The sequence below is a fragment of the Lepisosteus platostomus genome, chromosome 6 (genome assembly GCF_059453375.1).
Source record: "Lepisosteus platostomus isolate fLepPlt1 chromosome 6, fLepPlt1.hap1, whole genome shotgun sequence".
NCBI classification, from domain to species: Eukaryota; Metazoa; Chordata; class Actinopteri; order Semionotiformes; family Lepisosteidae; genus Lepisosteus; species Lepisosteus platostomus.
In genome coordinates this window covers 24,338,517-24,356,078 of record NC_142616.1, presented here as the reverse complement: position 1 = coordinate 24,356,078, position 17,562 = coordinate 24,338,517, and the positions used below count along the sequence as shown (strand labels likewise).

Genomic DNA, 17,562 nt, shown 5'->3' with positions numbered 1-17,562 from the left:
TTAACCACAGCAATCATTCTGCATATCTAACACATTGATTTCATATAATAGGGCACTGCTGTGGCTCTGTAGCTAAGGATCTGCGCCTTTGGCTGGAAGGTTGCCAGTTCATATCCTGCGGCCGGCAGAGGAATACTACTCTGTTGGACGTCTGAGCAAGGCCCTTGACCCCAGCAGCTCCAGGGGCGCCGTATATACTGTATATGGCTGACCCTGAGCTCCGACCCCAAGCTTCACTCCCTGTGTGTGTGTCATTGTGTCTCATGGAGAGCATGTTGGGGTATGTGAAACAGACAAATTCCTAATACAAGAAATTGTATATGGCCAATAAAATAATCCTATCTTATCTGCAATATTAGAATATTTCACTGGATGTTTCTTGTTGGGGTTTCTAGGCCCTAGCAAGTACCTCCTTGCCTGTGCAGAAGGTAGAACCTAATAGACCTGGAGAGGATCTAATCTAGGGGGAGATTAAAAATAAGGTAAAGAGCCACATGAATCTTCTGAAACAATTTAAACTCCAGATGTCTTTATGCAATTAAGAGGTTTTTTTTCTTGTATGTTTCATACCCCTGTATCATGGGCCAACAGTTTTCTAATTGTCTGCGTTTCTTTGATTGCAGTCCATAAATTCTAAATTAACTTTGTTGCTCCTTAATCAATTATTTTACAGCTCCATTAATTGTTGGAATAGGACTCAATAGCAAGATGATTATATCCTAAAATTAAAATCCATATTTGCATTGTTATGTAATTGCCTGAATGCAATTTTCACTGTTCTACAACATTCAGAATTGTTTCCCTCTAAAATAGTTCCAAACAGAAACTGAGCTCATATGAAGTATCACAAATGCAATTCGATTACATGATTCAAAGAATACACATCACTCAGTGATTCTGCATCCTGTGCATAAATTCTAAGTTATCAAAAATTAGTAAGGTCAGAAGTACTGTAGAAGATCTATTTCAATTAATATTGATTCATAGAAGGGTAACTCAAACACAAAGCAGCTACACAGTGCAGTTTCTAACGCTTAACTGAACATAAATTGTGAAAAAAATTAACGTTCTAAATTGTAACTAAGCTAAAAGTGCCTGAACTGCCTAGCTGAGGAGTCAAATTAATAATTAATGATTTCCTTTTAAAATATTATTCCTATTTATTATTCATTATTTAAAATATTATGCGGCCAGTGCCCTCAGAAAAAAATGTCATTTATGTTAAAACGTGAAGTTATAAATGCTTTATAATAATATGAATGCTTCATATTAACACGTTCTATGTAGCAAATTTCAGTGTATTGTGTATTCCAGTTGTAAGAAAAATGTCATAAAATACTGCCATAATTAAAACAGGCTCTTCCCTGTTGCTGGTCCTCAAGTCATTTTAGAACACACATAAAAAAGTGTCTCTCTGTGGTGTATAGAATGCCACAAGATGTTTAAAAAAGATGTTTTATGGTTAGTATATTTGGTCTAATACTTCTTCAAAATAATAAAAACAATGCCATGTAATAAATTTGGTCTATTCACATTCTTCCTATACCCTTCACTAGAATATTTCACCTTATATATTTTAGATTATCTGAACAAAACTTCTAATAAAAATTACTTTACAGTTTGAATTAATGTCTACAGGTCAAGGGGAATGAAGGTTTGTGTGTCTATCCACCTAATACACGCCTATCCATTAATCATCAAATAAAGCATGGTCACAAACCAGGCTGGTAATATTATTTAGATTATTATGGATTAATCCAGGAATTATTCCATCCTCGCAAAATATATTGCACTAGATAAGACTTTAATATTGCATTTTCCCATTCTGTCAGTAAAATCAAAACAACCGAAGCTTAGAAGTTTACAACCCCCTTTCCAAAGATTTTGTAAAGTACAGCACAAATGTAAGTGAAATTATTCATATGATTATCTGACAAACATACATATATTTTTTTGCAAAATGAAAACTTCCATATTTTTAAATAAAACATGATGATTTAAAAACAACATTCTCCAATACAAGGGGAGCATGCTTCAGTAAATGAATCTAATACTTATTTCCATCTGTTGCTGAAGTAAAAGTGCAATATGTTATTGATTAGAAAACACTAACTCTATCAGAGAACATCCATAATCCATCATCTGTCAAATCAATATAGAGGCTGTTATGTGTTGAAAGGGAAAAATATGAGTGCCTTAGACCTATGCTTCAATCTGGGTTATGTCCCAAGTGAATTTTGACAGTGTACCCAGTGGACACCAGCTGCACATTGCAAACCATAACCGGCAGGTTATGCTTAACCAGAGTTCATGACTGAATAACAGAATTGGTTTCAGATGCCAGAAAAGAGGTGCAAGGACTGAAAATCTCCATAGCAATTATTAATGACCTGCATTCCTGCTTGGCCTCGTAGCAGAGCTCAGGAAGAGTAAATGCACTCTGCATCACAAATCAGCCCTGGACCTAGGACTGATTTGTAAGGCTCTTTCAATCCATTTTATGATCTTTTACCTTAAATAACTCAATTTTCAGGAAATGTATAATGAAAGTATTCAAATAGAATACATATTGTTAAGTTATTTTTCTTTATGTCATTAATGCCTTCAAATCATATTGTCTTCATTTTTCAGAATATATTCTATTTAAAATATTACACTGTTAAACCTTGAGCCTCATAGATTTATAACTGACATGAAAGATTATAGTAATTCAATATTCAATACAGTAACATATCTCTGTACACAACTTTGCTCTTCAGCACAGGGCAGCTATACTGCTGTCAGAGTATTGGAATTACAATATCATGCTCATAAATGTAGTATGTCCTATTGATCAGAAAGATTATAACTGATTTTTTCTATTGTCCCCCAAGACCTGTAATATTATCTGACACTGCAATAGAGAAACAATCTAAAAGTGGCAGAAACTAATAAATTAAATGTTGTACTGTACCTCAGGAACTGTACATCACTACATCATCGACAAGTAAATCAGTAATACCCAACAACTGCAATATCCAAGCACTGTTATCAGCTGCAACAGCGGTGTGGTCTGGACAACCACTGTGTCCGCAGGTTTTTATTCCAGCTCAGCTCATTATTGGTCTAATTGGACCTACTCGCCAGTTTTTCCCAGGTCATCAGGTGCTGCTGCTTTAATAAGACCTGGAAAGTTCACAGACACAGGGACTTTTGTGGTCTGAATGGGACTATTCTGGACTATGACACCAATATGGTAATGGGATATTTATAGTATTGCACAATAAGGACAGAGAAAGTGTGCTGGGAAACAAGTTGAAAAGGGTTTTGAAACATCATTGTCCAGATGGACTGTACATCAACAGCAATTCAGTCTTCAACTTACCTGGACTAAGAGAGCCTAGTGCCCAGAGGACTCCAGGTATATTGCAGAGGCTTTTTTAGTACATTGTCACTGTATTGTGATAGAATTTTGCAAAAGTGCAGAATTCATCAGTGGGATGCCAAAAAACAGCATTAATAATTTCTGGATTTAGTTCCCCCTGTTGATTACCATATGTCAGCTAAATAATCATGATCAATAGAGTTTCTCCACTGGGGGGCTCGGCTTGAGATTCATGATGCGGCTGAGCTAAAGACCCTTACCCTTTTCACTTTAAACATGATGACTTTTGATGTAGCTGGTTTGTAACCTTGCAATGACAGATTCTGTCAGCATATGAATCAGCCAGCAATTAAGACTCCTGACAGCTCTGAAAAAAAACGTGCAAAGATGCCTTGTTATTATTGTTCTGGGCTGTTACACAACTCCCAACAGCTGTGGCACTTAAGGGGGAGTCTTCTTTGTGCTGCTTCTTGAGGAATGGGGGGTGGCTTTAATAACTTCCTATGGTTTGGGAATAAGACTCAACAGAAATGATCTTTTTTGGGGAAAGTAAAAGTAGAAAAGCTCAGAGAATGAAATAGTGAAGTTCATTTTTTGTTTAGTTTTCTACCAGGGTTGTAATTACAGTATATAGAATCAGCCGGGAATGCATGGGAATCAAGTGATATTGCCAACATAAGTATATTTAGCTGTTTCTCACTGTGTCAAGATTATTATATGCTACATGCTATGATCTGAATGTATTCGACATTAAAAATACTTCTTTAAATGCTTATTTTAAAACATATAAAGAAATTTTAAAAGGTACACTATGTAGACATTTAATATGTATGCTAACAACTGTTGGTTTTGATATCATTTGGAGCTTTTAATTTATGCCCTACTGATTTCATCTGAAAGTTACATTTTTCTATAAATTGTTAATCTGTCTGGCATCCTTCTGCCATAATATCATTGTACGTCACCCTTGAATTTAATCCCATTTCTTTCTGAATTACTGATCCATTTAATTTAAATACAGCCAGAAAGACTTACTAAATACAGTCTTATTAAAACATATCAATTATTGTTTGCTAACATTGGAGTTTTAACTTGTGAAGAAAACATGTTATAAACAAATTACTTGTCAGATGCATCATCTTGGCCCAAGGCATTCCCTAAGAAAAAACATAATTGAAGAAATGAACAATGGCATTATAACCACGTTCTTTTCAGAAATCAAATTAAAAAAATGTACACATTATTTTATTTTCAAGGCTGACAGGAAAAGAGAATAAAACCAGCATATACACAGTGGGATGGAGATAATTAAGCCTTAAGATAAGACACTCTCCCAGAAGAAAAGCTTTTTTAAGCATCAGTTTTGAAATATATCAGTAAAATACTGTGCAGGGGATTGTTTTCTTGCGTATATGAATTATTTCGTTATTAAACAGTGTTAGGGTTTTTTATGTTTTTTCTTACTGTGAGAAACCACTGGGGATACAGCACTTCAAATCAGTCGAGGTTGTGAGGGTGAATTCTAGAAGAGTAATCCAACACATGAATGCATTTAGTATATTGTTCTCTGGTGTTGACATCGTTAGTGGCTGAACAGTTTGGCGTTCAGTTATGCTTACTTTCTGACTTATGAACACAGGCACTTCTGTTATAATGGGAATTCACAGAGCAAATGGAGCCTGCAGGGTTGAAATAACATTGAAGGGCTGTTCTTTATTCATAATTGAGAGCTATAAAGAAATAGAGAAGTGCCTTCACTTTGGAAATATGTTCTAGGTGAAGATTTTTAATTCTTCCTTGAATTAAACAAAAGTGATTTCTTATCTCTTTTGCAATGGGCAAAATATAGCCCTTGGTTTTATATTAATCCCATAAATATTGAGAAAACTTCCTTGTATTCTCTTGTACTGTATATCGATGCTCTGTAGATATCCATGTGTCACTGCTACAAATACAGTAGCCTGAAAATACATGCCTGTGTGTACGTATGTACAGTAGCATTTAGGCTCTTATTCTCCAATTTTCCGGAAAAGATCTCTACAAAGCCTCTATGCAGGAAAGTCTGTCATTTGCACTGGAGTAAGACCCTGTTCCCAAATCCACAGCAATCCACAGGATCAGTTGTGTGGTGCTCATTGCTGTTGAGAACCTGACATCATGATCACCCTTTTCAGGGGGATTGCAAGCATGATCCACATATTGAGTGGCTGTTCAAATCAAGTTGCAAAAGATGTACACAGTTTTGAGGTGAACCCCTGTATTAAAGAGTGTCCATTCAGACAAACAAACAAAATTAGTTTCTGAGAGGAACAGGTCAAATGTAGTTATGCAGTCTAACCTAGCCTTCAGTACTCGTGTGCTTGAAGAAATATTCTAAGAGCTGCTTCCTAAGATGAAGATGATGGTAAGTTAATACATAGAAAGCAATCCCAGCTCCTAAGAACCTTAGTCCTTTAGGTCAGAGATTCGTGGGCAAAAATCAAGTAGCCCCAATTAATCAGGAATGTGTGTTTTCATATTGTAATTTGCTTTTAGTGATTTTATAATAGTATTCCTGTCCCACCTTTTCCTGCTCAAACAGTTTTTGGCCCTGCCTAAGCCTGTTTTATCCATTATTATAATATATTTGGCTTTTTATTTTTTTTTTAATCTTAAACATGTAAAACTTTGTTTTGCTTGTTTATATGAACACAATTGCAGGCAATTAAGTACATGAAAGTGGGAAAAGGCAAAACCGGGAAACAGAAAAGAAATTGACCAGCTAAACTGGGCCAGACAATTCCAGAATCTGTTTTATATTCTAATACATATGTTGTCTTTTACACAGCAATACCACTCTAGAAGTGGCACTGCACATCTCAAAATGCTCTGGATGTGCATACTTCCAGAATATATCACCTGGCAAAAACCAGTAACATCATGGTAATAGCAAAACATATGCAAATAACATTTAGGGAGTGCATTAAGTATTGAACGTGGCTCTTTTACGAGAACTAGGATAACAACTTTGATTTTTTTTTCTAGCCAACAGGCACCATCACATTTCTATTCACTTCCAGCTGGGGAGAAATTCAAACACAAATCCCTAATGCTCAGTGCAATTGCCCTATTATTGCCCAGTCATTTGCGAAAGAACAGTCTTCTTCATTCTGTGAAATTTGTATCAAAGCCAGGTGCAATGTAGACAGCATGCTGTGCGCATGGTGATGGTGACGAGTGAAATTGCTACTTGGAATTCAAGTTTAAAATAAAATGTGTGGCTGTTTTTTTAACTACTGACTGCAGCATACGTTGAGAGGAATCGTAAGAATTGTGATGAAGCTCTAAAAAACAGATCTTAGCATTCTAAATACTGATTTCACACTGAAACACAGCATATGTTTATCTTTCCAATTGCAATGGCATTGGAGTCCCTAAAATGTCCAGTAGCAGTTACTGTAAGTACTGTACAACCCAAAACACCACGCTCATTTTTTCAAGCTCTGCCAATCCATCGTTTTCATTTATTTGTTATGCTTGAAGAGGCTAGTCAATAGTATTCTACCGCTGCCTTTTACAGAAGTCTCTGTTCCGAGAAAGCTCTGCTTGTTTGTAGAGTCTAAATTATTTTGAAATTTAAATCACATTTGTGCATTTATGACTAAAAGAAAAAAGAAAATGATATTAGAGTCCGTATACTGAAACACATTTGACACATTGAAGTGAAAACTATAAATAAGCATGAGAAAGTTTGTAAACAAGAGGAAACCATTTGGCACAGTTAGCTCTTTTGGTTTTTAGAAGCTGAGTAATTTGAGGATCTCACCCATCCATTTCCTGAGGGAAGAGCTGGTATCAGCTACAACAACATAGCTGGGTGTCTTGCTTCAGACCCACATAACTTTGTAAAAAGATCTCCTGTTCTTAGTTATAAATACAGCAGTCCTCTGGATTGTGTTTCACTGTTCTATGGCATTTCAAGATTTTTATTGTTTCTGTTTCTGTGCATTCCTAATTGAATAATGTTAAGTAACACTTAATTAGCTCTATTTATATCAAATATATTACATAAATACTGTATACAGTATGACAGTGGCATGGAGTATTCCAAGTACTTGACCCAAAGAAGGCTCCACAGCCAAAACGTTTTGTTTCTTTTATTCTCTTTTCAACATTAAAAAAAACCTTTACTTGTTCCTTTGCAGCCTATGCATGCTGACGCAGCTACCTACTTGAACTACTTCAAGATAAATTTAAGTTATCTTGGGGGCCAAGTAAAATATGTAAACACTCCGAAGCAGGAATGACCTCTATAATAACACCTGCTTGGAGAATAGGAAGAATTCAGAGATGTATGAGTTACGGATTAAGCTTACAGTTTGTAACAGACATGTGTCCTCTCCCTCTTTTCCACCTTGCGTAGAACAAAATGTGTGGCTGTCAAATAAGATTTGACAGTGGCAAGAACTGAACATTCTCAAAAGCTCAAATTATAGTTCTGAATGAGAGAGCATTAATTAAAAAAATCAGAGGTGTAATAATCCTAATCATTAGACATCCATTGCAGAGGCATGATACAAGGAGCATGTACCTCATTAATCATCGCGTTATACTTGCCTTTGAGTAATTACCCGTGCACAAAAAAAAGTTTCAAGGGTGTTTTCAAAATTACTGATTTTTACATGAGAGGTGTTGCACAGGTCATGTAGCACTTTTGCAATGGGAGGAGACTGTCTGTCTGCAACTGATGAAATTATGTGAATGTCCTCATTTATCACTGGGCAGCATATATTAATTATATGACACCTTGAAAAATACAGTAGAGGGCAGGTTAGAAAATGGTTTACCTTCATATTCGAACAGAGACAGCACAGACAAGGCTTTAAAAACGGTGAAGGAGAGGACAATAAATGTCAATCCAGCCTTCACGTGATCAAATTCAAACGGATAAAATTTATTTTTTTTATTTACATATTAGGTTTAGAGAGTTAATAATCGAGCAACTCTAACAAACCAGGGCATGTCAACATTCCATAAACTGCAGAAAATATAGAACCCCTTGTTTTCTAGTTAATAGCTTCCTACCTTTCTGTTCACAACTGTAGTTAACAGACACATGATAAATTCGTTTTCAAGACTTCAAAGAAATATAAGCTGTTCACTCTCAAGTGGAACACTCTGTAATACGTAGTAGTGCTCCATGCAGTTTTGTGTTATAGACTTGCAGTAGATAGATTATGATATCGATTGATATACAGTACATAGATATGATAACCTCTCACCTACTGTACAAAACAGTTATGTACACTAATATATGTGTGTTGTGTTGTAGTTACAACCAAATCTACCTGTACTTTCTTTACCTGTACTGTTTAAAAATGCCTCTGATTTTTTTTAACACCAAGCAATTGTTATTGTATTAGATGACATAAGAATGGAAAAGGTATAGCTAGGGACAGTGAGCCCATGGCACTGCAGTGGGAGCTCTGGTAAAGCATAATAAATAGAAATCTCTTTACCGGGTAAGTGTTTGGATCAAAGATAAAAAACAATGTAAACACTGTACAGGCCTGTCATATGGGTCTGGTCTGTGGAATGAAGTGAAAATTCCATACTTCAGAAAGTGAATTTTCTTAGGGGTCTTTTATTACTATACTGTAATGTGAAACCTTCTGGATTTCTGTCACTGGGGAGTCCTGGCAAAAGGGAGTGAGTAGGTTTCCATTAGTGGTTTTATCACAGTACACGTTCTGCAGATAGAAGAGAAAATCTTATTTCATAAAAATCCAAAATCTTCTCACCTGACCAAATTCAGACAAAAGAAATTACTTTTTGTTTTAAAATGATCAGACTATTAACAGGTTTGCGCTGGAGTAATCCTCATTATCTGAGATTCTGTTTCCATATGTTCTGCTTCAGCCAATTAATTAAGACCTCGCTAAACAAAGGACAAAGCGGGCCACTTGTCTCAGCTTCAGGCATAATAAGAAGAAGCAAATTCAACTATCTGTGCCAGTTAACTGGTAACCAAGACAGTTAATTGATCTTCATTACCTTAATTACAGCTCCAACGCAGAGAACAAGCTAATGAAGAGCCTACATTGTTAAATGATTCTATCAGAAAATAACCTTGGATCTGACCTTGATTTCTGCAAATGGAGAATAAAAAAAACAAATGCACGATCTTCAAAAAGATACATCCCATGGATTGCATTATACATTTTTCAAGGCATTTTTGTAGGTTTTGTATGGAGGCCCCTGTTTGCTTCACACTGGGGATTCGTATTTTGTCTGTCTGTTTTTTTATTTAAATAAATGCGGCTGAGTTTAAAGGTTTTACATCTGTCAGGCGACTGTCACCAGTTCTGTGCTAACCTGTGTCCCAGAAGAATTGATGAGGACCTGATTTTGACAAGGTTTTTTCCCTTCAGTCACTTAGTGATCTCCACTTCACCAGGAGTCACTTGCTGTATGTGAGATAAACATGTGCATATGTATATGAATGTACAGTATATGTGCAGAAGACCTGCTTAGCATCCCAGTGCACAAGAGCTGTATGTCAGCAGCTAGAATAAGAAGAGTACAACTTTTAGAGCAGAGGCAGCATCCGCATCACACCCTTGCTAGTTTAATCTGATCCTACATCGCACTCTTCCTCTGTCAGAGCATTTTCATGCTCAGTGAAATTTACCGTTTTGTCCAGTCTGCTGTTCCGGTGATGTACTTCAATACATCAAAGTGATTCATTAAAAACTGCATGCTATGTTTTCCAGATTTTAAAAGTTACTGCCCATGAACCAGTGCCTGAAGGCCAAGAGTGGCAGGGGGCATTATCTTGTAGGGTGGGAGTATTATTAATTAGGAGGATATCAACCTAGGGACAGACAGCTTTTTCTAATGTGCCGCTGTATAGAGGCAGAGGGAAATCCTAAATTTTAAAAAAACTGGTTAATATGTCGTTGTGTCACTCATTGCACAGTGTAGGGGAGCAATGTATTTATATTCCACACATGAAATGAACCAACCCTATTTCTGAGACTGTATCCAATTCCTTTCACAGACTCTGTATTAGAGAGTCCCAGGGAATATATATGCAGTCCTCAGTCATATTCCGGCTGTCCCCTTTTACTGAATTTCACTGACAGTAAAGGGAGATGGATGAGCCCTTGTAATGCCATTCAGAGAGGTCTGAACATACATCATTCAGGGCCAAGTAGTTATTGGTTGTTTTTTTTCTTTCGCAACTGGAGTGTCTTTATTTTCACTTCAGGTATTTCTTTGAAATTAATGTATGTTAAATTAAATATTCTAAAGGTTGATACATTAATTGCCATTAAATTAACCTCATGAAAGGTAAAACAGAAGTTTATTGTTTGGTTCTTAATCCAATTAGCTTTAATCTGCATAACTTTAGGACAGCTGTGCAATATTAAATTAATGTAATGCACTGTTATGAAGTGTATGCAGAGTTGAACCTACATCTTTTCTCTGTGGACAATTCACATAGTACATCTTCATTATTTTCATGCTAATATCTGTTATCAAGTATTCCCAATCTTCTAAGGGCAAAAATAATACTCTAATAAGTCTAGATAATGTGTTAATTCCTGGCAGTGCAGTTTTGGAAGCTTTTATATGAGTTAAAATCATCTTGATAAGCTCAGTGCCAGAGCTTTGTAATCCATTTCAGGAGTACAAATGCATTCCTTGTGAACATGAATTATGGCAATTGAGCCATTGGCATTAGAGCTGAGCACTGCTTGACCTTCATCTCTGATAGTTCCACTTTAATAATCAGAATACATGTTTTTAACTATACTGCAACAGCACGTTTACTGTCCTATGATTACTTTTCTAGTTAAATAGCACAATAAGGACCTTTGTCTGAATCATCTTAAAGTGAATGATTTTTTTTGATAATGTAAACCTTTTATACAACATAACAGTTCCTCATATATTCTCCACATGCTTATATGTGGATATGTATGGATTAAAATATTAATATATGGATTAATATATATATATATAATTTCAGATTCCTGTTTTAACATTCCATTGCACATCAGGGGTTTATCACATTCCATAAAGAGCTTTCTATGTAATATGTAGATCAGCCACTTTTTATATCATTAACCCTGAGGCTGTGGGACTGCCCCCATTTATTTGGCATACATAGCTGAACACAGCAAAAATGGATTTCTTTAAAGGAACTGTGTATGCCATTATCTCTGTAATTTTGTTTCTTGCAACCAAAACAAAATATGTACAGTATGCTTCCAAACAAGCCTGATTTATCAAGTTATATTCTGTGGTTTGTAAAGGAAAAATCACTTATATAAAAAATAAGTGTAATTAAGCAAAGTAAATAAGTCTCAATTACAAATGTAAAGCATAACATATATTTTCAAGTGCTCTATAATGCTTAAACAACCTTATTTGTTTAGTGAGGTTTCCCAAAGAACCAGTAAGTGACTGCCAAAAACAAGACAATCACCTTTTCAGTATTTAATGTACTTAGATTGCCTTTATATGACCAGTAGCCTAGAGTGTACATACAGTAAAAGGACTCAACGTCATACTATTTTTTTCTTCCATTATAGTTGACTGTATAAACATTCATTCACACTTAAAGTACCTTAGTCTTGTCATAAAGGGCATGGTTATCCAGTAGCATCTTCCTCTCATGACGTGCAAATCTTCTCAGGTCTCGCTCAAACTGCTAAAGAAAAATGCATGAAAAGGTAAACGTATTTATTGATTCATTTATTTATTTCTAAGAGGACTTTGTATGATATTATTATACTGTTCATATAGCCACCTTTTTTTGTCTGCAGCTTGTACTGGTGTCCTCTTGACCTGAAGATATACTATGCACCACAGATATACTATGACCTGTAGCCATATAATTACTTAACACTTTACCTTATATGTAAATATGTATGTATACATTGTATGTACTGTATATTGTTGTTCCTGTCTTTTTTTTCCTTCTGTCCATCTGTACACCAAAACTGCTGCTGTAAAACAACTCCCCCCCCAGGGATAATAAAGACTCTCGTACAACAGCACTTTGTGACTAATCTCCACAAAATCCACATTGGGGCATTCATTACAAAATGCAATTTATTAATCTCTTTCAAAAGCATTTTACATTTTCATTTGCAGTAATATTCAGGTATGCATTGTACTTGCTGATAAATCATGTTTACAGTTTGGTCTATTCTTCTCTGTGCGTAAGGTTAATGTTTAATTTTCTTAATTGTTCCTTTCCTCTCTGAAGGTTATCTAAGGTTTGTACTGCTGTGGAGTACAACAAATATTTAATTCCTTGTATTTATACAAGCACAATTCAACTTGAACAATACTAAAAAGATCTAAATACAGGATGGGACATTGTAGCCATTATGCTACAAGCAGCAAACTACACAGCAGATCAGGTGGAGAAGCAAGGCCTAAAGTACCAGGAAACTGTGTAGTGATCTTGGTACTTTCTTAAACAATATCCATTTATATCCGTCTGCTCTTTTCCTCTGTTGTACTCTCATTGTAAACCAATGCTGATATGCAATCTATTGTAGTTCAGTAGGTCTGTTAGTGCTATTGAAGACAGAAACCGTGCTGTGTTTCACCACAGAAATACAGAAGACAGCTGCGTGTGCTTCTGTGTTGTACCAATGAAGTACAAAAAATGTAATGACGTCTGCTGATGGGCCTGTCCCATAACACTGATGCGATGAATCGACTTTTTATAGATTCCTGAATTGTTGTAAGTCCCTTTACAGAAGCAGAACTGTAGAGATACCACTCCAGCTCCCACTTGTGCATGAACTAATTCATAGTGACCTTTTCAGCTCAAGTCTGGAGGCTACAGAGCACTAGCCAACCAGACAGTACAACTGAGAATTGCCCCCACATGTTTCTGCAGTACCCATTTGATAGCTTCTGACTTCATTTTAAAGAGACATGATTTGGAACTCGCAGGACTGAAATCTCTTGCAGGCATTATGGAAGATCTCCCAGGTGCAAAAAAAATGTAATTACAGTTGACACACTAAGAACAATTTGACAAAACACCTGAAATGTGTAAACAGGGGCTTCATCACCCTTCTTCTACAGACTCATCAAAGCAATCCAGAATCCCCTTTCAACACTATCTCCTTTTGCATTTTTTATGTTTGTTTTTTGTCCATTATGGTACTTTGCACCAATGTTCTTCAGATTTTATCAGTACTATTAAAATGTGTCTCCTTACCCTTGAGCCTGTCCAGCCCAAGAGTGCAAAAGCGAAATTATCCACAGGGGGGGCAACAAAATCCACTCGTATGGCTTTCCAGTCCTTCTGCACTCTGCCGGCCGCCAGCTCCTTCTTCAGTTTGATTATAGCGAAGCACTTCTGAAAGTGATCCATCGCCTCAAACTTTCTGCACGGCAGTCTGGTCTTGTCAAATGTAGATTCAACAATATCATAATACAGCAAAATGCCCTTGAAGGGGAAAGAATGATAATTACATCATGTTAAAGATGAGTTTTTGACAATTATATATATTGTATTTTAAAATAAGAAATTGTCAGACATGACCACACTGATTCTAGATTGCAAAACTATTGTCAGCTCAGATAAGTTACATACACAACATTACATAATGTAAAGTGGTTTACTATTTGACCGGTGCAGAGACATACATACTGTAACACAACTGCTTTAAACAACACAACGAAATTACTTTTTGAGTGATTCAAGTGCATTGAAATGTTAAATAATTTCAGCTTTCAGCAACTGATTAATTTGCACTTACTGCTCTTGGAATTTCAGTCAAAAACAAAAATCAAATCAAAATTGATACCAAACTGCCATTCCAAATGTATTAGATCACTATGTGATAAGTATGCACTTCAAATCACCTCTATAAAACCACACTTCCAAGCTCAAAAATCAGTTCTGTCACTGCTGCCTTCTAAGATGGGTAAGGTCCTGAGTAATCAGATCTCCATTTATCGACAATGACCTAGTATGTTAGGAACTACACTGTGCTATAAATTATGCGTGATTTTTGTTTTAGTCAGAATATCCTCTTTAGGCTTAGTCTTTCCAAATCTTTATTGCTTTAATTCTATTGTTGTCAGATCATTTTAGAAGAACATGGCCATAATAATTTGTGTGTACAGTGTACTGTATATCAAGTTATAAAATCACTGAATTATCATAAAACCCTTACATATAAACATTTTGCACAAGGCAAAGATGGTAATTTTTATTTAAATTTGGAAACCATAACAAAACCCTGACAAAGTGCATCTTTAAATTTGATACATACAGTAAAATGATTTTATATATCCCTGTTCTCTGCTGGCATTTGGAACACACTCTTTCTTACTGAACAAGCTACATGTAAAAAGTCTTTGTACAGTACATTTTTGCATGTTTAATTTGCAGGCATATTAATATTAATAGCATAATAGAATTGTAAGATAATTACTATGTAGGAGATGACAGGTACATAATAAAGGTTACTATAATTTGATAGGTAATAATTATTTAATAATTTCCAGGGGTGTAATTTGCAACATTTTATCTTGTTAGAAACAGCAAATTGAAATAACACATCTCCAAAAGTATTAAAATCTTTTTTTTCTTTGTACTGTAGCTTACTAATTTTAGTGCTGCATTAAAAATCAGTGCTCATTATTCCACAGAACATCTTGGCATGAGACAAAATAAATTATGTGTTTTCAGTATACACCATAGGGAGTTCCAATCCTTAGCAGTTAAATGTTGCACTGGAAAAAAATCACTTAAAGTAAGACATTGACGTTCTAAAGAATGAGAAGAATGAGATTCGTCTCCAATGGCCTAGGATGAACAGGAGGCTAAATTGATTTCCTTTGGGTTCCAGTCCAAGTTTATTATTTAGTTCCCCAGTTTTGTGAATGCTGAGGCGATTAACATTACAGACTGTCGATTTAATTCCAGCCCCAGCAGTAATTGTTAGGTTACAGTACCCTATTTAGCACCCATATATTCGCAGTTCTCGAAAAGGTCTCAAAAAGAAATAGCAGCTGAATTAATGGAGGCTGCATTTCCAAAATGACGTCCACTTTGTCAAGGGAACCGCTTCATTGAGATACCCAATGATATTGCGCCACTCTTTTTTTAATTTCATAATAATTGACCGGATTTCTCTGTATCAGAAAAAACACTAGCAATTTCCATTAGGTAAGCTTTCACAAACTTTCTGAGCTAAGATAAGACATCAGAGCAAACTGACTTCCACACAGAATCTCAAATCAATCATCGCAGCTCTCTTCAGTCCTACCACAAACGTCAGAGAATCTGGCTGAAATTTGCTGTGTGTGAAAGCAGAAGTAGAGTTATTCCCAATCTAAAAAACACAGTGTTTTTTATTTGCTATCACAATTATAGGGAATGTTTTATGGAATGTATTTCCTTCTGAGCTTGAGATCTATAACAAATGCAGATATTGAAACTGATATGCATCCTGTACTTCTCTATAATCCTACTTGGTTTTCCTGAAAAGGGGTCAGAATACCCATTTTCCCTAAAAAATATTCGGAAAAGCTGACCTGAATATGTTAAATGCGGTTCACACAGTAACATATGTAACCTAATTTTCTCAAATCAGTTTACAAATTTAAAGTGATTGTTCCTATCTTTTTTTTGATACAGAATATTTAAAGCTATCTGAAGTTAATTTATTCATAGCTGGAAGAAAAATAAATATGTGGGGAAACCTTGTGAAAACTGAAAGGTCAGTTTTTGTTGTTTTCCAGAATGCCATCAGACATTGCTGCAGACAAGTGTGAACAGCATGTAACTGTCATTGTTCAGCCCTAGATAAGTAAACATAAAAGTCTGGATCAAATGTCATTTCTCAAAGAAAGAAAGATTGATAATCCCTTTAAGAGGTAGATTACTATGCAAGCTGTAGAATTTGTCTGAATGTTTTGTTTTCTTTTGATTTACGGTTTGCTCACAGTATTAGCATCTTCTAGATATTTGGAAGTAATCTGAAGCTCATGTTGCAGGCATTTGAAAACCTTTCTTTCTTCTGTGCAGTATTATTGACAAATAATTTCCACAAGGTATTGCGCCTGTTTCATTCAAAGGAACACTGATGTATTCATCAAAACAGTAGCATTTCATCTTCTGTTTCAAAATTTAAAGAAGGCAAAGCAGCAACAGAGGCACGAACCGGTAATTGTAGTGTTACTGAAACGGCCTGTGTGCCAACACAAATAACAAAGATATTGCAGATACTGAAGGAGTGATTGCAAAAAAATGCAATTGTTCTATAAAAGTGTAGAAGCACTTTGTGAGTCGCTACAAAAAAAAAGAGAAATACTGTACATAGCCATATTAATTTAAGCCTCTTCAAATGGTCTTCATAAAAATATATCAGGTCTGCACTACGAATAAAAAACTTGATTTGACAGTTTTTCTTTTTTACATTTACAGTACATTGATTCTTTTTCATGAATCCAGCTGATTGCCTCCTCATTTTGTTTTAAATGTTCTGTCAGAAAAACAAAATTGCTTATAATTTTTGTTGGCTTGGTAGTAATCCAGTACAAAATAGTCAAAAGTACATATTTACTGAATTTCTCTTGAAGTGGTGCTGTAATTTAAGCATATTGTAAAGTAAAACATAGAACTGACAGTTCAATTAATACTACATAAATATATAACACATAATTATATATAAAAAATGTATATTATACAAATCATTGAAAACCCTTGCGTAAAATTGTTATAGATGTGTTTTATGATTGCAAATGGCCTTTTTTGAATGACAGCATAGACACCGATATGTCTATATTTTTATATATGTCTCAAGTATGATTTTAAAGTGCTTAGTACTATATGATTTTTAAAGCAGTTTTCATTTTTACTGCAACCTGAGACATAACCTTCACCATGGCTTGCAAGTAACATTTTATGACTCAAAATTTATCAGGCACATTTTTTACAAGGACATTTTTGGGAAAGATATATTTTCCCACCCCACGGGCTAAAAAAGGCTATAATATTAGGCCTCTGTGATAGCTTGCTCCTTGAGGGTGAGATTGTGGATGACAAGGTTACAAGACTTAAAGTCAACCTCTGTTACCTCCACTTAATCACTGCTTCCAGAGTCTCCGGGGATCTGTCAGGTTTTACAGCATCTATTCCGCAGAACGCACATAACTCGTCCTTTTGTATC

General features: G+C 35.4%; 1 protein-coding gene across 10 annotated transcripts in view; it reads right to left on the bottom strand.

The window, feature by feature from the left end:
- dntt (deoxynucleotidyltransferase, terminal) overlaps positions 1-17,562 on the bottom strand; it is an 88,633-nt gene that overhangs the window by 16,488 nt on the left and 54,583 nt on the right. For 4 of the 10 annotated variants that reach the window (XM_088634989.1, XM_088634995.1, XM_088634997.1 and 1 more), the window contains 2 exons: positions 13,596-13,826; positions 11,979-12,062 (listed from right to left, as the gene is read on the bottom strand). In XM_088634989.1, the coding sequence (XP_088491115.1) occupies positions 11,979-12,062; positions 13,596-13,826 (315 nt within the window). Of the gene's footprint in view, positions 1-3,624; positions 3,732-4,487; positions 4,522-8,291; positions 9,040-11,978; positions 12,063-13,595; positions 13,827-17,562 lie in introns of those variants that run through there. The other 6 variants (XR_015939510.1, XM_088634992.1, XM_088634991.1 and 3 more) reach the window with 6 other exon arrangements.